This window comes from Tuber melanosporum (assembly GCF_000151645.1).
Source record: "Tuber melanosporum whole genome shotgun sequence assembly, scaffold_17, strain Mel28".
Lineage (NCBI taxonomy): Eukaryota > Fungi > Ascomycota > Pezizomycetes > Pezizales > Tuberaceae > Tuber > Tuber melanosporum.
Window position 1 is genome coordinate 595,435 of NW_003298830.1, and position 21,799 is coordinate 617,233.

The 21,799-nt window shown below is 47.4% G+C and overlaps 3 protein-coding genes; 1 reads left to right on the plus strand and 2 right to left on the minus strand.

The window, feature by feature from the left end:
• Positions 1–1,626: 1,626 nt before the first annotated feature.
• On the minus strand, positions 1,627–5,001 carry GSTUM_00005047001 (uncharacterized protein). XM_002837027.2 has 5 exons: positions 4,535–5,001; positions 4,246–4,341; positions 4,007–4,093; positions 2,614–3,783; positions 1,627–2,511 (listed from the first exon to the last, which is right to left on the minus strand). The coding sequence occupies exons 1-5, from the start codon at positions 4,803–4,805 to the stop codon at positions 1,862–1,864; spliced, it is 2,274 nt and encodes a 757-aa protein (XP_002837073.1). The 5' UTR covers positions 4,806–5,001; the 3' UTR covers positions 1,627–1,861.
• A 2,134-nt stretch (positions 5,002–7,135) lies between these two features.
• GSTUM_00005048001 (uncharacterized protein) lies at positions 7,136–9,263 on the minus strand. XM_002837028.2 has 4 exons: positions 8,807–9,263; positions 8,528–8,743; positions 7,672–8,439; positions 7,136–7,620 (listed from the first exon to the last, which is right to left on the minus strand). Exons 3-4 carry the CDS (start codon positions 8,210–8,212, stop codon positions 7,556–7,558), a joined length of 606 nt encoding a protein of 201 aa, XP_002837074.1. The 5' UTR covers positions 8,213–8,439; positions 8,528–8,743; positions 8,807–9,263; the 3' UTR covers positions 7,136–7,555.
• A 5,728-nt stretch (positions 9,264–14,991) lies between these two features.
• Positions 14,992–15,937, plus strand: GSTUM_00005049001 (uncharacterized protein). XM_002837029.2 has 3 exons: positions 14,992–15,120; positions 15,225–15,289; positions 15,351–15,937. The coding sequence occupies exons 1-3, from the start codon at positions 15,039–15,041 to the stop codon at positions 15,702–15,704; spliced, it is 501 nt and encodes a 166-aa protein (XP_002837075.1). The 5' UTR covers positions 14,992–15,038; the 3' UTR covers positions 15,705–15,937.
• The last annotated feature ends 5,862 nt before the right edge of the window (positions 15,938–21,799 follow it).

Here is a 21,799-nt window from a genome sequence, read left to right on the forward strand (position 1 = left end):
AGCGGTCATATTTTAGAGCTACTATGTCACCAGACGAACCCCAGAAAATGACCTCAATACAAATAGACCAAGCGGGTGTTCGGAAATAAACCTGCTCAAATATCACGAGAACTACATAACATTATGGGGATGCAAGCGATGAGCGGATCACCAGATCCGCGCTGCAACAATAGAGGAGGAAATCTTGCACCCCTTACATCTGTGAAACTCGAAAGGAATTAAATTGACTCTTTTTTATCACAACATCATTACAAAGACGGAAGAAAAGATTTAAAATCGACTTTTTGCATACCGTAACTTGACTTTTTTTTTTTTTTTAAAAAAAAAAAGCTCGCACGATTATCACAAATACATTTTATCTTACTGGATTCGTTTTTTATTTATTATCCATTCCAGAGTATCATACACGTACTATTCTAGTACTGTACAGCTACACTCGACCACGGTAGGTTCTATCATATCGTACATCTCGCGTCCCGCTCGAATAACTTTCCCTCCCTCCTTCCTCGGGGACGATGGAAAAGAAAAAAAAAAAAAAAAGATTTCCCGTTTGTCGTCCGCACTTCTCATTCTTCCTCCGCCATTGCTATCATTGTCGGGACCAAAAAAGTATCGTAGCCATGATGGTTGACCATACTTCTATCTACCGTCCGCGGATCCGTATGGCAGCACTGGTACGGTGCAGTGCTTCACTTCAACACCTACGGTACTTACCTATCGTACTATCATACCCCCTAGAGAATGATGAGGTGAGGTGAGGATTGATCGACAGACTTACGATGGCAGGACCGAATATTCGGCTGCGGAAACAAGGGCGAGAACAAACAAACAGGTAAAATATTATAATGATATTATTCTTCAATAGGTATCATTATCTTTTTTACAAAAAGACCCCTTCTTACTCCGAAACCGTGTGCTGGGAAGGGAAACACAAACCAAAGGGGGGGGGGTATCATATCTTAATATCTCAAATACTTCCTCACCGCCCCCGCCCCCCCTCCCCGCGTGGCTTTTTCCGGTGTGGGGCTGCGAGGGGATCCCGTCAAGTTCGCATTGACCGGGCTACATCTCGAGGGATTGATTGTTGGGCACCATGTTTTGTACACTTACGTTGTCGCCCCGTCGTTAATATGGGTCTCATCCTGCGCCACTATGGTGCCCGCGAGGTTGGAAGGGGGAGGGAAGGAAGGGAGGGGGGGGGAAATGGAAACTTGGGAAATTGAGAAACGGACTCGGGTGCTTGTATCGCATCGTATGGAGAGGGGTTATGTGATGGGAATTCATAACCCGAGAGCATTGCTTGGTTGGAGTGAATATATTAGGTTAAAGTGAAGCTGTTTAGAATGAAGTAGTATCTCGGCTGGAGGAAGAGGGAATAAAACAAATCACAGCATTGACCACCGTTTACCAAAAGGGTAATCGCGGCCCCTCACGAAAGATGAAGCCACGAGTGACGATCCATGATACCCTAAATAAATTATAACAATGCAATTGTCATCACATAGCCGAGCAAATATCATACATCAATTTTACCCACTCACTTGATAATACCATACTGATTCGGGTTTCCACACGGAATAAGACTGAAAATAAGATGCGATAGGAAGGGGAAATAATGTAATGATAGAGAGGGTAAAAATGAGAAGAATAAAAAAGAAAATATCCCATCCTAATCGCCATATACATTTAAAACCCACCACTCCAGGCAATCAAGCAATCAAGCAAAGATATAGAAAATAAAACCCTAAAGCACAATCTGTATTCAAGTTTCCGAGGAGGAACGCGAGTGAAAAAGTGACAATAAAAGCTAACCAACACCAAAGCACATCTATCAATTCAATCCAATCCAAGTCATATCCCATCAACTCATCTCTTCATCCTCCTCCGCCTCTCCAGTCTCCAACTCTTCCGGATCATCCACATACCGCCTTCTCTTCGTCCTCATTCGCGCCTCTTCAGTCATAAATCCTCCGATATCGCCCTGGTATAGACCGACAACACCGCCGTCGACAGCACCCACGACGCCCAGTTCCTCACTACCCATTATGCGCCCTTCCACATCGACTTCCTCACAGAGCTCCATCAGGCTTCGTCTGCTCAGGCGTCTGAATCCCATTGTTCGGACTATGCGACCCCAGTATGTCAACACGAAGCCAGCAGCTTTCTTTCGTAAGCCTTCCTCGCCAGCAACACCAGCACGCTCCCAGATCACAGCTGCGGACTCAACGTCAAGTTCTGAGAATAGCCTGTTGAGAGCCAGCGCTCGTAGTCGTTTCAAATCGTACAGGTTAGCCATGACGAGCAGACCAGCCACCGTTGAAAGGTTAGGGCAGTAAGGTGATGTCGCTACAGAGTCGGTATATAAGTAATACAAAAACGCGCGGACGACGGTGTATGGTTCCGGTAAGTACATCCTATTCTTATGAAACTCAACCATCCGAGCGCTGTATAGGGTTGCAAAGTGCGGCCATCTCGAAAGTAGAATGAGCTTGTGAACCCTAATAGGGGGCCCTAAAACCTCATCCGGCGGAAGGTCATCATCTCCAGAGCCCCCTTCGGGCCGGTTAAGGCCTTCATCGATACCATGCATCTTGTTCGATCCGTTCATGATACTTCTCCCCCATACCCCAGTCATATCCCACTCATCGCCCTCCGCAGCTTCATCCTTTATCGCTCGGACCACAAAATCAGAGCCAAAATCGGGCTTATCAAAGAAATTAGCCAGATCCATTCCTAACGTTCCAGCTTTGGGATTGTCCCCCTCCTTCTGGTCAACATTCATCCCAAATCGGCTCAAATCAATCGGCAAAACATCCGAAAGATACTCCTCCCCCTCCCCTACATCCTCATCGGTATCGGTAGGGCATCCGAGAAGGTAAGCCATAGTGCTGTCCGGAGATATCGCCAGATAATGCCACCTCCATAGCCCTCCCCCCACGATATCCATACCGTCAGCAATTTTCCTCCATGTCATGTCATCCAGGTTAAGTGCGCAGAGGCCCGTCTCGGATGGCCGAATTGTATTCGCAGAGGTCACAAAGTCAAGCAAAGTATTCCCACAAAGGTGATGGAAGTGTGTGCCATGCGCCTCGGAGGGTATGTCCCGGCCCCAGAGAAATGAAACAGAGGCAGTAGCAGCGGGTACTGCCTGCTTTTTCGGCGGTGGTGTATTCCGTCGCGAGCTCGCGATTGGTCGTGGGGAATTCGGGCCGTAAGGGCGATGAGAGCGAAGTATTCGGCTCTGACCCCCGGTCACAGTTGCAGCATCTCCACCTAGCCCCGGCTGCCTCGTAACGTACCCTGTCTGCTTGATCTCTGTCCTCGCAAATGCCGGATGATTGAGATCCAAAGATATCAATTCCCCCGTTCGATCCATTCCTTGTCCCATACCACCAAACACCCACAATTTACCATCCCTAATCCAAGCTTGGTGGTCAAACCTGGCAATCCATGTCCAACTCCTGCTCCATGTCATTGTCTTCAGGTCCAGATAGCAAATATCGTCGAGAACCTCCTGTGGATTGTATTCGTTATCCTCCTCTGGATCAAAGTCAGATGGTATGGCTGAACGGTTATGAATGCCGCCGAGAATAAAGAGCTTATCGTCATGAAGGACAACGGCATGCCGAGACCGACCGCAAGGGGGGCGTCCGGAAAGAACCGGCTGCGACCATGTCGCGGTAGGGATGTCGAAGATGTACACATCCGACAAGAACATCCGATGTTCATTTTCCCCACCAAATATTATTAGCTTGTTGTCACGCCAATAGACCGTTGTGTGACCTAAGACCCGGACAGAATTAGTAAAGGCGGGAACCAGCAGCCCAAGAATGGACTAATAAACGAATAGCCGGGCATCGAGAAGATGGATAAAGCACAGTGCATGGAAAGAGTAGCGATGACGCCACTGCTAAAAGAGGGGGGGGTATGCAAGAAGGAGCAGTGGTGGTAGATGGTGCCAAGAAATAGTAGGTATAATAATAGAAATGACGCGATAGGAACATACCCATCCTAACACTAGGAATGTCACCGTAGTTATCAACGAGAGTCCACGTGTAAGTGCGCAGATCCAATCTGAGCACATGATTGTATACTATATAAAAGGGCCAACTGTCAATAAGGTAAATATAAAACGTAACCGCGCGAGCGATAGCGGCGTCGCGGCAATTAAGTAAACCAAGACCTGCACCACATATGCAACCTTAAAATAAAAAGGGACAGCAACGCAACCGAAAATATACACACCTTCATCGGTATACTGATCGAATCCGCCAAAGGCGTAAATCGCATCTTCCCCGCACACCGTGACAGAAGCGTTGACCAGGCAAGCAAGGCGGGCACCTAATGTACTACCGTGGTTAGTTCCATGATCTTAGTCCTTCCACCCTATCAACCTCAACCGGCAGTGGCCAAAGAACCCAGGAGCACTAGAATAAAGCAAGAAAAATCCGTCCAGTAAAAAAAATCACCAACCCAAGGGGAAAAAATTATCAAAAATAAGAATTGAAAAAATCACCCGAAAACTTGAACAAACCTTCAGTCCTATAAGCCGCAGGCCTGTAAGCGGCCCCTTCCGTATCCTCGATACTCCCACCATCCAATGCTCTCTTCCTCCCTAGTAGTAATCCGCTCTTGTCCAGCTGCTGTATCACACCCGCTCCTGACATAATCTGTGAAGGAGGGGTATTGAAGGAAGTATTCGACGAGGCACCACCAGAAGCGTATATGCCCTGATGCTGGTTCTGCTGCACTTGGTGGTGCTGGTGCTGGTGGTGCGCCGGGGTAGTGGGGGGCACGAAAGCCATGGGGCTCAACAGGGCTATTCTTGGGGTAAAAAGAAAAGGAAAAAAAGAAAAAAAAGAAGGAAAGGAAGGAAGAGTCTATGTGTTCGGGGTTGGAGGAACGAATGAGGAAATGGTTTGTTTGAAAAAGAACCCTGCGAGTTTGATAGAGATGGGAGAGAGGGAAGAATTGAAAGATTGAAAAATTATTAATAATGAGGAGCGAGAGAGCAAGGGAAAAGGATAGGGAGAGACACAGAGAGGGAGAGACAAGGGGCCGTGAAAAAGATGAAAAAACGGAAAGGGGGGATTTCGATGGCGCGAGAAGGGGGAGAGGGCGAGAAAGGGGGGGAAGGGAAAGTGTCGAGGGATGGGATGAAGGATGACGTGAGCACGCCCCAGGTCACGGATTGGAAGAGGATGAGGCTCAAGCTCGGTGAGTCGAGGCTGGAGTTTTTATTTTTCCGAAAATAGCGAAAATCCAAATAACAATAGGGGAATTCAACACCAAGGCCAAGGCGAGGAGAAGAAAAAGGGGAAATAACCACAACCGAAGAGGAGAGCACCAGGGTTACCGGTGACGCTGCTCTCTCCGTACTCTTCTACTCGTAAAAGGTTCGAAGGGGGAAAGGTATGACAGGATCCGAGAACTGGTCCTCACTTTTGAAAGGAAGCAGCTCAAAAAAAAAAAAAGCCGGTGCGTGTGAGGGCGAAGAAGCGACAGCGAGCTGTGAGGAACAAAGCTGCATCGACTACGACCACGGCCAGGTCACCTTGGCGCCCGAGTGTGGCCAAAAATCGTGTGGGCTTGGCAATATCGGCTATTTGATCCTGAGCTGCATCGCTGCTCGAGTAATCAATCCACCAACCGGGTAGCCGCCCCCTTGACGGCGGAAAGCCTTATGCTACCCTAGCTTTTTTTGGCGGGGCGTTTCTGGCGTCGATCATCCGCTCACACTTTTCATCATACCCGTACTGCACTCGAGTCGAAGTGCGTTCTCGCCCGCTAATATTAGCCTACCCTCACCTACGAGGAATCAGCGCAAGGAAGGAAGGAAGGAAGGAGACTATCATACTGTCATCCAAAACTAGTTGTTTACGGTACGCAGGCTCCGTACCCTATGTGGACCCTTGACCATACCGTGCTCGCCAATTCAGAAAGTGTGCATTGTCCCACTGGAGTCGGCGAGCGTAACCGCAGCCCCCCCGCTCGGGGTAAAAACGGTGGCAGCTACGGGGAGCATAAGTTAAATACGGCACGTACAGTACAGCGCCACCGCGCTCTAACTCAGAGGAATCTCTCATAAGCCCACACTCTACTCAAATATCTTGCGCTAATCAGAGAATTCTTCACCTGGGTTTAGGGATGGTTTACACTTTCTACTTTACGTTAGCTAGTACCCGGGTGCAGTACTCCCGCAATCAATGATAGAATCCTGTAATATTTCTTCCTCCGGAAGAGGGGTCTTTAATAATTATTGCTGAAACACTTTGTGTTAGGATGTCGCAATACCTCCCAAACACTCGCAACCGTGGTACTGTTCAGTATGGCATTGCATTACAATTATAAATCACATATGATAATTTGCCCATCTATCGATCCATCGAAGCGCGTCTCGGGGAAAAACTTTGCCTAATCACGAACAATCCTACCCCCCCCCCGGGGAACCCAACAAAGTGAAACCTTCAGGTTCTTGTCGCAATCCTCCGCTTTTTGCTGGCCTGCCTGTGAGACATGCATGCCTGCCCTCCTATCCGCATCCTCCTCCTCCTACGGCACCATACCAGTATCAGGGGAGCTTGGCCCCCGCGGTTCGACCACCGTTTCTTGTCGAAACTTCTCAGACAAAAGTTTGTCAACCTTGGACCTCCCTGCCCCGGGGCCGGGTGCTTCGATAGATAATAGCAATTATTAGCTCCTTTGGCTCAGGATCCTATTGGCTACTGGGTATGATCTTATGATAATGATATTTCCTTGAATTTACTGGAGGGCGGGCCTTAATGTCACTCCCCGTTTGGTAAATCGACAAAGAAAAAGGGATTCAACGGCGGGGCCAAAATCCTCTATCTATACTCGAGTATTGGGTGTGAATGAGCTTGCTCCTTCCCAACTGGGCACGGGGGGTAGATAAATTACCCTCCCCTTATAGATATCATACCGGCGAAGCGCAACCATGGCCAAGCCTCCTCTGCCCTCTTTGTCAACTTGCTTCTAAGCTTCACTTGCAGCGTTCCGTACCAATCCTGGTGTCCGGAACGTTCTGAGATTTACTGCGTAAAACCCGGGATATACTTGCACCTTTCGGCCTCCTAGCGATTAAGGACTGTGCGCCAGTAAATAAGGAGGTGTAGGTACGGTCGACTCTCTTTTTTGGGAGCAAACCTCTCTTCTCGCTAAAAATCTAAAAATGGAAGAGTAAAAAAAGACCTTATGCTCCCAAAAATAAAAGAGGAAAAGGAGAGCTCAATAAAGATAGTTACAGTACATGAAGGAGATACCAAAAACCCAGACTCCCCCGGAGTTAGAAATGAGACAAGGAAACGGAAGGTGAAGTGAAATGGGGTTACCCGAGACCCCCAACGCCATATCAAAACGAAGGAGAAAAGCGAAGAACGCAAAGAAAAATAGGAAACAAGAAATAAGTACTTTCACCGCCCCCGAAACGGTAATAAGGGCACTTCCCCATCCCTGACATCCCCACACCGAATAGCGATCCTAGCTAGATACGCTAACGAGTCCATCCCAGAGTCTACCGTAAGGAATCTTTCGAGCATCACCCGCGGTGGGGAGTGCTCCTGTGGGACCTGGTACTCTGCCTCCTCCTCGTCGTCTGGTTTTCTTTGACAGTTAGTGGGGGATCTTGCAAGAATGACAGGCATAGTCACTGACCTTGGGATTGATTGCCCGAGTATTCAGACTGGCTCCCGCAGTGCTCTGGGGCGTACCCTCCCGAGGCGTAGTAGCTGTAGTTTGTAGACGCGGCACTACTTGTGGATGGGGTGTACCCTTGAAACGGTGATGATGGTGGGGCAGTGGTGTCCGCGGATGACGGTGGATTGGAATAGTCGGGAAAACTCGATATTGATTCGTACATGCCGTACTGGTATGAGCTTACCGAAGCCGAGGGGGAGGAGGGCTCAGTTGAGTAACAGGTGGTGGTGACCGGAGGGTAATTCCTAACGTCGTAGCCATTATATGCAGGAGTTGAGGATGATGATGACACCTCAACGGTGATATTGACTGTCCGACTGATTTCAAAAGGGGGACCAGAAGTGATGTAGCCTTGAGTAGAAGGTGCATGTTGTATAGAAAGGGAGTAGTTGCTAGGGGGTGTGCTTGGTGATGGAGGCGGTGATGATGAAGGTCTAGTACGAGTACCCGGTCTCCTTGCGGAGTGCGAGGCCATCGAGTGTGAAGACTTGTGGGTCATTATTGAGATGGATTATCCAATATGTCTTTATAAGCGCGCGGGGAATGGTGAGTGATGGATGGTTTTCCGGAATGGATGATCCTCAAATAAGTGAGGAGTGGGCGCGGTGGGAGCAGCTTTATAGACTTGGTCCCGGTATAGGAGCAGTTCGAGACGAGGGGTCCAAGAGATAACGGACTCAGGTTTGTGATTCGCCTAGGAAATTTGGGCCTCTGGGGCTCACTCGGCTGAAATTCGCCCTACATCTCCGTTAGAGGGTGTGTAGCGGTGAAAACCACATAGGAACAGAGGCCTCTATTTCCCAGAAAGCCTTACTGTATGTATCGACCTCTCCCACCTTTTGCCATTATGCGTAATGGAAACCAGAAACGGCACGGGGGCTCATGCTATGTGTTGTTGATAGCCATCGACCAAAAGGGGGAGTGATCGACATCGGCGGTAGGTTAGACTGAGTGGATAAGTGGGAGTGCGGAGGATGGAAATATTGGTGGGCCGGTAATGCCGATGGAGCACGGGGGTCTTAATTTTAATCTATTTTTCATCTCTCAGCCTTGAGGACTTTGTGGGTGGGATAAAGTTAGATACGGTACGCACGTAGAGGGGCAAAGCAAGAGGTTCCGTGAAAAGAGTACGATAGCAACTGGCTCTGGAGCGGGAAATCTTTTCCTGGTCGACGGCCGGGGGGAATACTGGTACGTTGCCAAGGACAGATTCGCGAAAAGGGAAAAAGGAAAAAGGGAAAGAAAAAAAAAAAAGAGGAAAGGAAAAAAGGCGAAACAAGAGGGGAGGAGATATCTCGGCTGGCAATCGCAATGTGACGAGATCAGAGATGCCTTGCCAGTGATTGTGAGGAGAGGGATGGCTCGATTGATGGGCGGCTCAGGAGTGGCAGGATGTAGAATCGGATGTGAAAGAGTACCGGTATCTGGTTGATAATATCGTAGGCCGACCCAAGGGTATGATGGGTGATGGAAGTGGGATGAGTGGGAAGGAGACTGGTTGGTGGTTGTGAATACGCAGGGATTCCCATACTCGAGTAGATCCGAATGCTTGGGATTGGACCCGGAGAGCTCTAGCCCCTAAGCGATCAGCATAACAGCTCGACCGTCCAATCAGGTTGGGCGGCGACGGATGATTTTCAGCTGGGGTCGTCTCGTCTAGCCACCCAGCCAAATGTGAGCCGCGTATGAGTGAGTGTCATAACCGGTAGCGCTGTACTCGGGTATCTATACTCGAGCAGCGGGGCTTAGCGGGCGCTCCCCACGCAAGTTCCCGTTGTGGAGTTATGATATCATAATAATAATATGATATTAATAGGCTTTCGCAAAGGTGTCCTGTCTTGTCCTATGCTATCGATAGACTATGATAGCGGTCAAGAAAATCACACCACACCCTAAACTTGATGTTTCCCTCATCCCTATCCTTACCCTCTTTCGGGATGACAGTTGGGGGGGCCTTGAGCCGCATCTACCACAATTGTGGGACCGCGAATGAGGAAAGGGGATGGCTGGCCTGCAAGAATAGTGTCGTTTTTTCTTCTTTCAACAGACTCTCTCTCCCCTCACCTGTTCCGGCGCCTGAGAGCAGAGATCATGAATGCTCCCCCCCCCATTATCCATTTGTTCTTTCACCGGACCGTATCCTTTTTAGGACAGTGACGGGGTTCCCCCAAAGCATATCATACAACCACAGTGTAAATTTAATTATCGCTCAATCCGTTTTCCTATTGGGTTATACGAGGACTGCACGATAGGAATACGGTACGTATAATGGGAATGATATGTGACTCAGGGAAACACTCGCTTGAACCTGGTACGGTAGGCGAACGGGGTCACGCACCGGCAACTTGGGGAGATGAGACAGACCTGTATCCTTTCGATCAAAGTTTGCCTTTCGCTAAGCACGGGAGTTCCACCCACGGGCTCCAATAACCCCGCGCAGAAACGGAGTCCTCGGATACAGCTTTTCCCTGTGTGAATATTCTTCATCTCTCTCCCTTTCTCTCTCAATTATCGTCAGATACACTGCCGGCCCCCAGCAGTCAGGCTGCCATTTGAATTCGCGCAGGGCTTGCCAGTTGTTCATGACTGACCGAATGCGGAAATGATGGGCGGTAGTCTAGAGTAGCTTCGCCAGCCTATTATTATTAGTTGAAATCCCCCCCTCCTGCTATAATTTACAGTACCATTCCGCGATCGAGTTCGATTAACTCACCGTACCTCCATTTTCACTAACAAGTCCCCCACAATTATCCATCTCGCTAGGGTAATATAATAGCTAATGGCCGGGTCGGCTCCGATGCGCTGCTGCCTTGTTGGCTGCTCGAAAATGCTACTCACCCGGGCCTATGCTAGCAAGAATCTGGGGTGCGGTACAGCACGGCCAAATGAGAAAATGGGAAAACATCCACACGATATGCATAGTGCTGCGGATCGATCAAACCCTCCTAGCTTTTTTTTTTTTCCTTCTTCGTTTCAAAATCTGGTCCGAGTGATTTAGTAAGTGTATTGGTAAAGCTAAGGATCCACGTGGTGACGGTGTTGGTTTCGGGGTTTAAGGGAGCTCATGAATTCTACTTTTTGAACAGTCGAATGTGTCAGTCGCACGGGATTTTGAGTGATCGTCGTGGAACTCTCATACTCAAATATCATGCTTGAGTAAACATGCTTATCTTGTTCACGGTCCAGGCCAGTTTCCAATAGATCAAGCCAACGCACAGATCATTCGGGGGCATTTGCGGTGACGCTCCCAATCACCTGATGATTAATGATGAACTTCGCGGGTGGTGTCTTTATGTTCATACGAACCGGGAACTGGGTCGAGGATTTACCTGTTTGGTTGGCCAATGTGCGATAATACCGGTATCACATCTCGCTTCGTGAGGATGCCGCCGAGATGCTACTACACACGTGGCATGTGCTCCCATCGCACTTGAGATCCAAGGTTACATAGCCGCTGAGTTAAAACGGGTCCGTCAAGCCTTGCTCTGCAGGGTGCTCCTTTCATAGCATTTCATAATACCCTCGCTGATCGTCGGTCTCAATTTATAGCTACGTGTTCGGTATTCCTTTCAGAAGAAACAAATGGTTGTGAACGGTGGAAGATAGCACCCTCTGAGCCCTCTGAGAGAACCAGTAGATGATCGGGGCTAGCGCAGCGACTACTCTAGAAGTGCGGAGCGATGACTCAAAATAACCAGACATGTCCAAACCCAATCAAAAATAGCTTGGGGAGCCGAATTGGGATAATATTTACCGTAGGTGCAGGCAGGTAGCGGCATCCAGCCCTTAAATTCTTTCTTTTCTTTTTTGATGGTCCTGCTCTGCTCGAGTACCGGACTGTACGAGTACAAGTACCGGTAGTGTTGTTCAGCCGTGGGGTTTCCAGGGTTGATCTTGACCGAGATCGGAAGGCTGTTGACAAAGCCACCCAGAAGCGCTTATCAACCTCGGGCGGGGAACTTAGGAGCACCCGAGCTTTTTTGGGTTTTCTCGTTTTCGTGGTGAGCGTATGGTATTTTGTCTGGTGTTTGTTTGTTTGAATCAGCTGGGCAGGGATCGCGAACCCCCCCGCTCGATTGTCGAGAAGAGTCCTAGGCTGCCCCAGTAGCGTGTTAGCCTGGTGCAGCACTATCATTTTCAAGAGAGATTTTCCAAGTGCCGAGGCAGTGAAGACATCTCTAATGCATCTCCGCTGCCAGAAGGCCTGTGTTCGTGGGCCAAGGTTGCGAGGCTTTCATAAGGGTTGATGAGAGGAGCAAGCGGTGGTTGAGAAACACAATCTGTGTGGGTCCATCACCATGATGAGTCTTATGATTCCGCATGTAAATTATCACGTGCTTCACCCACAAGTTTGTGGGGCTGGGATCAGATGGGGATGCAAAATAGAAAAAAAGTTAACGTACTCGTACAATACTTGAGGGCATACCGAAAAATACAGGACAGCGAAAATTTTGGTGAGTGTGCAGGGTTTTTTAGCCATCTCGTTGTATCGTACCGAGTACAGTACAGCACAGTTATAGTGTCGCTTACCAAAATTTTCGGTGAGCTGTATTTCTCGATATGCCCTCAAGTACGTTACGCCATTAGGCCATTTATTTACATCAAGCTTAATCTAACGCGCTGAGTGCAGACCTAGGTTCGCCCTTTATAGTACCGCACCCAAATGCGATTAGAACTAGGGATTCATATTGTAGTTGTTGGTGCTTAGCCGTGGCTAAAAAAGCATGATGGACCAATTACTGGGAGATGGTACTTCCGAGAGAGTCCAAACCGGTATCTGCTTCATCATGTATCACTCGTTATCTGTTATTAATTGTGTATCATAGCTCAGCGGTTACTCCCCGTCAACAACTTGCGCCATCTCAAGGTACTGTACAGGGGATCGCATTGAAAAAGGGTTTTAGGGATGAGCACCATGACTGCCCACATGTCATGTTGAGAACTTTGGTATCTTGGCCGCAAAGCTGCATTCGCCCTATTAGTTTCGTATACGCAAGGCTTGAACAGCGGCTGCACAGGTGCGTAGGGCTTGCAGCGATTGGCCATCGTAATCCAGGCTTTCGGGATTTTCGCTTCACATTGCGAAAAATCTCCAACCATCCGGGGGGGGGTTGGAAAAAAATTAAAATAGATTTTCCTCCTCCGGTTGAGGCAGTAGCACGTGTACCAGGATCTGGTGGGAGACTCTTGGATCGGCAAGAGGAGGGGGAATGAAAACCAAGAGCGGACCCTAAGAAAGGAGGACTTGACCCAGTCGTATGATACAAAAAGTGATAGGGCGAAGTAAAGTATGATAAATGCTATGAAGAGGTGAGATCAGCGGAAGTGACTTGCAAGGAGATATCAAAAGATCCTATGAATCCTCCAATGACCTTGGAGGGTTTGGGCCATTGGTCAGGTTGGTTTAGCTTACGACTTGAGACTCAACCCGCATTGGCCCGCCAAAGAGAAAAAACTCGCATCATATCTCGTCCTACGAGAGGGTTCCTGTATACTTTGGTGACTGAGTAGTGAGTCCAAAGAGGCGATCTTCGGATACTTGGCTGACAGGCAAAGGGCTGTCTGACTTCATGACAAGTGCTCCGAGGGAGCTTATCTTTGGGTGACAAAAATAAGAAGCAAGTTGGAATAAGGTATTGAATATGTTAGATTGTATGATATCATGGGAACCATTGGTAGAGTGGAGGCGGTGAGAGATTCCAATGGGGGTTAGGACGCTTGGTTGCCCTGTTAATCCCTGACGATCGTCTTCCTCCGTCGTCCTCAGGCCCTTTTCGAGCCCAAACCCTACCCTAACTCCAAAGCGAGGGGTGGATGCTATCATAGATAAAAACCCCTCATGGACAGCCGCAGGCATCGCTACGGTGTACTGTATGATACAGTACTACGACTGATACCTTTTCGCTATTAACATAAAGGACTCCTATGCAAATGAAGAAGAATCTCATTAGAGAAAGCCTAACATACCATCAGTGGAGTAGTGTACAGCAGACCCTTTACAGCAAACACATCCCTCCTTCCCAGAGCTCGAAAGAATGGCAAACCAGCCCAACAAGAGCCCCTCCGCCTGCGGGCAGGCTGCGGGCTAAAATTGAATAGGTTTAGGGTTGTAGCTTCATGCAGGAGGGGAGTGGAGGCCTAAAAGTGTAAAGATGGATTTAATGTAGCTTTGCGGCCCCCTACGAGTAAAGGAGAGGATATTTCGAGAGGGGAAGGGGGGCAAAGAAAGAGAAGGGATGAAGGCTCGCAATGGTTATAGGTGGGACGGATGCTTTTGTCGTACCATACGATATATCCCAAGAAAGTGCTTGCACAGATCATCACTCGATATATCATTAACAGTTAGTTTTTCGAAGGGCAAAAAGAGCCTCAAGAGTTCGGGGGTTATCATATCGTATAATATCATAATATTATTATGCAACGTCAGTCGTGTCGGCGAGTGCCAGGGAGTCACGGGTAGTGCAAGTGACTATCATCGCTCAGAATATCCCTGCAACGGTTGATCTGTGTGACCCGGGGAAGATTTGATCCCTCAGTTTTTGATTTCCGCCTCCAGTAGGAGTTGTAATAGCATATCGTGGGCTCCGAGATGTGCTTTTTTAGCCGCCAGGGCGAAAGCGGACCTTGTAGGGCTGAAGGTCAAATATATTATTTAGCCCACTGTATGATAGGCATATCTTTTTTATTTTACCCGAGTGTTCCTGCCTGGTAAGCCTAACATTTTCACCATAACCCCCTGCACCGGGAGAAAAAATAAATAAAGGGAATGGGGAACAGGGAAAAAAGTTAGGAATCTATGATACTATAACTTAGAACCCCATTGAACGTATGTGTGTACTGTACAAGGATTTCTTGAGAGAGAGGCTGTAATGACCCGTAGCCATTACCGTGGCTTGTTTGCAGTTTGTCAGGCCTGAGAAATATTGTATCTATTGTACTAACTGCAGTGATAGCGAAGTAACGATGATAGGCAGAATATATCTTGAAGACTTTTTAGATTATCCAAGCTTGTGCACTCTTTCAACGGGAAGGCTGGAGATACCCCCATATATACCCTTCATTGTTACATGAGCACAGCCTCATACCAAGGAAATCTAAAGAATATGCTAGAATACAGTACACTAGTATAATACTCTGTCATGTGGCTGTGTCACATGACCGACACAGCCTCATCGCCGGATAGGAAAGGAATAACGTAGTTTCCAACAAGGCTGTGCCCTCTCCTCCGGCCTAAGTTAGCCCCTGAGTAACTTGTAGTAGGGGTCCTTAGCCGTTGGATTCTAACATAAAACGAGTCAAAGGGCGTTATCTGAAGAATAGAAGAAATGGACATAATTCTCACAACAATGATGACAATGATGGATATATACTCGAAGATTATCGCTAACTTTAGTTCCCAGCCAAAAGGTATTTTTTTTTCCCCCACTTTTTTTCTTTTCATAACGTAATGGTGAAGGGGGGATGGCGAGGGAGTTGGTAGTAGAATGGTAAACTAACGAGTCCGAACACAGAACCGATAAAGCTATACCTACCAACACATGAGATGTGTTGGAAAATACCATACCAGCGTAAAGCCGTAGGCTCCTTCCTCTCCTCCTCCCAGTCTTCTTTCTCACACTAACAGATTCCCTCCACAGCACCTCGCCAATGAAATCGACCAAATCCTGAAAGGGATCCAGCAAACCCACGCCACGGTTAAAAGGAAGAGAGCCTACATGGCCTCAACCACCACCTTCGGCATCGGCATGCCCTCCCCGGGGGGATGGGTCCTAGTCGACTTGAGGGACAGCTCCTTGGTGCACAAGACCTATCTGGAAAGCCTGATTTATCCTGGGGGAGAGTATGTCGTGCTGTGTATGGGGTCCACGGAGATTCCCAGACAGCTTGTAATGCCGTATCGCGCGGGTGAGAGGGGGCAAATTGAAGATGAGGATGAGGATGGGGTGTATGTGGATGCGGAGGGTGGGGAGGATATTGGCCAACCCGCTTAGAGGGGGGGGGGTGCGGGGGTTAAACCGGAGGACTGGATTGGTGCAATAGATGGGATGGATAGCTTAGATGAATGAGGATTGGTAATATTGCAGGGACCTTCCGATTGGAAATTTGGGATTTGACGTTTGGTGTTGTTACCTAAGTGCACGCATTTGTGCAAACCCGATACTAGTTAAGCTATCTTATTAGCGAGGAGAGGAGTAAAAATGAACGGATTTATATCTAGCGTTCATTCCCATAATCCATAAAATAGTTAGGAAAAAAACGGATCATCCGAACTCTGCCACAGCCAGGATGAGTAGAGCAGAATTAGACTGCTGTGAGATGGGAGATGGGCACGGCAGTATCGTCTATTGTCCAATATTATCCATAGGTTGTTGGATGGCTTTTGGCTTCACCAGAGGCACCCTGGTTGATAACATGGGATTGTGGTATCATATATTATCCTTCAGTGCACGATACGAGCCTCGGCCTGTGGAAATTAACTAAACTATACTGTACGAGGATATCGAAGAGCCTATATAATATGAGCAGTGAAATATGAGAAGCTAAAGCACGTGTTTTAAAACGTGTAATCAGATTGTTTGTACTAATATCTATCTTCTGCCATATTCCTCTTGTGTGCCCGTAATGAAGCATGGATAGAGCGCGAAGCAGGGGGGACTGGAGAATTGGAGAGCGGGAGGGGGGGAAGCGGGGTCAGTAATTATCAGAACAAAGTTTTTTTCCTTTCCCAAGATCTTCATGTGACTAGGTGTTGCTCGTTAAAAAAAATTACCGTAATATTATATCCATATCTCGTGAAGTCCACTTACTATCCCTGACGTGAGCAGCGCTGGGATCAAATGGAGACGCGAGCTCTTAGCTTGCGATTTTGAATTTGTCACGACAAATGAGGGAGTATGGGATACCAGAGACTTGGATACAATATAGGAGGTATGATAATATCCATAGGGTCGAGTTGAGGTTGGACGCCTAAGATATAGCAATTTCTACCCATAGTGCCTGTATTTAACTTTACTGCGATAGCATGGATAGAAAATAAGAATTGGGTAATATTACTTGTCACTCTGTGCAAAACCGATATGATAATCATCATCATGAATCTCTAAGCTATCTACATAATATCAGGATCCTCTTTTCAATCACAATTTTCATAATACTGTAAAAACTTAAATAATTGAAAGGTATGTTAAGCAGTTAAATTAGAGTATGTTTTACCAAGATCACATCATGTACTGTACATCAGTCAGTATGAGTTTCACTAATTCTTGGCAGCTATTCATATTGGAAATCTATTTCTTCCTCAAAGTTGTCAACCTCTTTTTTATCATGCAAGCCAATCACTTCTTCCACAAGCTTAACATCTGGCTTCCCCCCCTGAATTCCACCCCTCCCCCATTTCTTTAGCTCCTCAACTAGGAAATCATGTGCTAACCCTCCAATAGATAAGTTGTTATCCTTGCCTCCATCAATTGAGGGTGAGAGACTGGCCACCTAAAAAGCCTGCTGAACTACCTCTTCCTTCTCTGCTGAAAAGTGCTCCCAGATCTCACCTATTGTTCAGGTAATAACCACCTGCTGTCAACCTACCATACTTCTGATCAGTCTCCTCCCTCCTTCCAGAATCCTTTCTTGCTACTCCTCAATTCCCCCAAGATACTACTCCAGTAAATCCTATAACAAAGTTAATTATCAGATAAGTTCTCTCCTCTTTTCTGCTTTAAGAGTATATTTGAATAGAGAATAACTAACCTTGAGTAGGTCTTTGAATAGCTGATTAATGGAAACATTGAGGGGTAGTATTAGGCTAGTGCAGCCTCCAAGAATTACACTTAGTGTAATATCATTAGCCCAGAAGGTATCTAATACCTCTTCCATTGTTTCAGCTAGAGAATAGGTCAATCGTGAGCAGCATTGGCTGACCATTGAGGACAGGAACAAGTTGTTTATCTAACCACTTGAGCATATTGCTTGAGTTGGCATAAGTGGTAGGGTTAAACTTTATGACCACAAAGAAGTTGCTGCCTGTTGAGGATGGTAGACCTGCTCCCTTTTCCATGAAAAAATTAGGGGCTTGACATGGTAAATTCCATCAGTAAATACAGTATCATACTACTCGCTCATGTTCAGCTTATCTTTCTTTCTCACTTCTACTGCTTCCCGTGTTCCCCAGCCCGTGCAATCGCTTAATGCATGTCCCTTGTATGGCCGGGAGTGCAATTTTGGCCGGCTCCTTACCAACGCTGGGTGGCATCTTGCTGCCGTCGCAAAAACATACCAGCATTAGCTTCTCTCTTAGCCCCGCCTTCCACACAAGAGCCTGTTCATGATGCGAGCAAGCAACTATTACCAGACGCGAGCATGCGCTGTTGTCAGGTGCTCAAGTAGTAACAGCGAAGGATGCAGTTTGACTATCAAAACCGGTCTCAGTGGCCGGAGACTGGGTGGGTCCGTGAAAAGCTTTCGTAAGGAGAGATACATATTTACTTTGACCATTACCTGTAGGGTAGTATTTAGTATCTTAGTTTACTTTTTTGTTTTTCCGTTTTTGTTTTGGATTTTTATCTGCCTTCCCGTATGCAACAGTGTACACTTGAGAAGGTTTACCATCCATATACCTGAAACCATACTACGGATTTAACGATATATATATATATATCATATCATAATTGCAATAGCAGAAAATCTAGAAGATATGTCACCGACTATGCGCCCCCGATGGTACAATCTAAAACACCCTTCCCACAGAATTGTATACCACAGTCACCCGTAGTCCGGATATGCTCCGGTGCAATTATCATAACATAACATTGAATTCTTTATTTCACCTTTTTCCACTCCAGCCAAGGCCAAGGAACGGCCACAACTACTCCCTCCCCCTTACCACTCATTCCCGACAGTCACATGCGGGGGCCCCTCACCACACCACCCCTTCCCCTGCACCTCTATAGGGAGTGATAGACTATGACATCTCACCGGAATTATAATCCAGGGGCATTACCCCTACAGTAAGCTACCGGGTCAGTAGCCACCCGCCCGGCGAAGGTCACCGCGAAGCCAGCGGGATGGAGGGGATCCCCTCCAGCGAACCCCCGGTGGCCTTCGGTAGTCACGTATTATAGAATATATGTTCTGTTCTGTCGGAATGATATGATAATCAGGAAGATTTGGGGGAGATGGGGCCGAAAATTGCTAACTTAGTCGGTGCTCGAGCCGAGTGGGGTGGCTTCCATGTGGTGTAAATTTCGTAGAGAGGAAGATGTGGTTCTTCGGTAGTGTCGTAATATTATAAGCGCACCCCCACGTCTACGAGGGTTTGTGTGCGGTATCATACAACCGGGTTATTCTAAAACCCGGTATTCGATGAGCACTATGGCGCTTGGCTCTCTTGGGTGGACAGCAACCACGATTGTGTCCCGAATGAATTAGTATTTGTGCTGTTCCCGGGAGTTTTTTTTTTAAAAAATCACATATCTTCTCCATTCTACAATGCAGAAAATAAAGGGGGCGTAATAAAATAAGCTACCAAGCTGGGCCCTGTTGTCCTCTCAAGTGCTCTTGATACTTGTTCGTTATACCCACCAGTTGCCCTCAGAACAGAGGAGTGAGGGAAGCTGTGCCCTGAATTCTAAACCTTCCAGCTTCAATCATTCGTACGGCGGAAGAAAACCTCAACTATCATACTTTTTGATATATTCTGCCACATGTGTTTTCAAGAGGATTTTGCTATGGAAGAGCCTATGCCTCGGGTCCCTAACGTATAACGCCAATAAGTTGTATAATACTTGGAAAGAGAAGGAGAAGGAAGAGAAGAGAGAGAGAGAAAGAGAAACAATAAATTCGATGGAGATGATATATGCAGAAAACTCTGGCGCCAAATATCCCAGAGCCAGAAAATAAAAAACCTTGTTCTTCAGTCCTTGCAATCGCTGTCGGGAGATCCTGGCCTGTTGGACTCGACAGTTCCTTTCCCGGGCAAAGTCTGCTCTGGTTTTTATTAACTCACATATTAGCACTCAAGTTATGACTTACGCACTTGAAATATTGGCCGAGTCGGATGAGTGTAGCCTACCCCATACTAACTTGGCAGCATCTTTCGCACCTCCTTCTTCCAGCCCCGCACCGACAAAGGCTGCTGCCAACCTAAAACTACTGTCAGGGGAGGTACACCAGAAGTTTATCTCGGGGGTAACTTACACCGATTTCTTATACTCTAAAAGGAGAAAGACTGTCAGTATTTTTTTTTTTGTGACTCAAACTGGGCATTAAGGAGGTAGGTATACGGCTTAGATTCTCACCATTGTGAACCTTCTCATCTTCCGACTTCAACGCTTCTGCCCACCCTTAGGGGAAGCCTAGAATCCCGAGTTTCTCCCCTTTACCCTTCAAGAACGCCTTTTGGGCGTTGAGAGCCAATTGTGCCCTCTGCAGGACCACAGCAATCCACTCCTTCCCCTACACTCTAGGCTTCTGCCCCCATATATCTGTGCCTGCCCTTGAGGTCGGTTAGTTTCTCCACTTTACCTATTTTGCTATTGAATGAGAACTCACTTCGCTGCATCTCCCAAGACAGGATCGGTTTCTAGAGCATAAGTCACAGCCCGGACTGACTCCACTGTCCATGTTCTGAGGGCCTTTGCCTGTTCTTTAGTTATTGCAGTGTGGCAAATCATCTGTTGAGACCGCTGCTATTGGGGCGATCATAAAACCCAATGCTAGAACGATCAAAGAGAAATAGCACCCATAAACCATCGTTGAATCAAGCTTACAGATCGGGGCCCGGCAAGAGCGGAGAACTTGAGCGCTTGAGAACTCTAGGCTTTCCCTTGGCCGGAGGGGAGAGGAGGTGATAAAAGAGTGGACGTCTTCGAAACTATCAAGAACGGGCAGAGGAGGGGGGTGGTAATGAGACAGTACCAGCTGTGTTCTGTGGAACTCAAATCGGAGGAAGGAAAATGAGGACGTCAACCATCCTCGATCCTTCACGCCTGGCGGAGGCATATCTTATACTAGGCTTTTGGGAGCATCCGAGGTTCTAAACATCCTACCGAAACGCGGCCAGGCAACTTGTGGCTCAAGGGTGGTCCGTAGTGATAGCCCGTTGGGTGCCCAACCTATCTTGCCTTGGTTTAGGATGAATGTTTTTTTGTCACCGGTCTACCGGCCTCCATACGGTAGAGCCAGACCGAGACTCGGGTGCGGACGAACGTGGTTAGTATGATCCTAGAAAGTGCGAAAATGAAACCCCGCCACAACATGAAAAGCCAAACAAAGTAAGTGTTAGTTAGGCCAAACTGCGGCTCTGTGGTTCTGGGCGACTTTGGTTGAGTAGCAGAGTTTATTGCAGTATCATTCCGTGGAAGTTGGATTGGAACAAAGGACAACCCACCCAGCGTGGGCGCTCGAAGACTCCCAAATCTCCACATTAGACTAAGCAAAGACCGAGCAGTGATCGAGCATAACCCTTCCGGCTTTCACAAAATGATACAGCATCGTAGTATCGTTATCCCCCCCGGTGGGGTTGGCGTTTTTTGGTGGGAAATGGCAACAACTCGATTTGATAACCCCCACACTGTGCCTCCTGTTCGGTACGCCAGGATTGGATCAGGATTTTGACTTAAAGTCCGGACGTGAAAACCAAGGTCCAAAATCTTTAAAGTACGGGCTCTGGAAATTGGGTATGCCAAACATGATAGGATTTGGATTTATACTTTCATCAATTAGTATCGTACTGATCCGTCTATCGGAATCTGATGCAAATCTCTCAAGATAAAAGCAATGGGGGACCAATGGCTGAGTAAGAGGAATATCATAAACAAAATAAGCCATGTTTTTGGGTCCTCAGGACTGGATTTTTTTTGCTTGTCATAGTTTTTCTGGGAAACTCCTGATTCAAAATCCTGGTCTAACTAATCCCGAGAATAAAATCCTAGTCTAATCCTGGGCGTATATACCAAACATTACTGGGCTTGAATCCTATCGTAGGCTTATGGCATAATCTGGATTTTAAGTCCAACCCTGGAGCACCAAACAGGTCTTAGAGAACTCTCTCTTGAGAGTCCCCGGTAACTATGCTTGGCGCTCCTTTTAT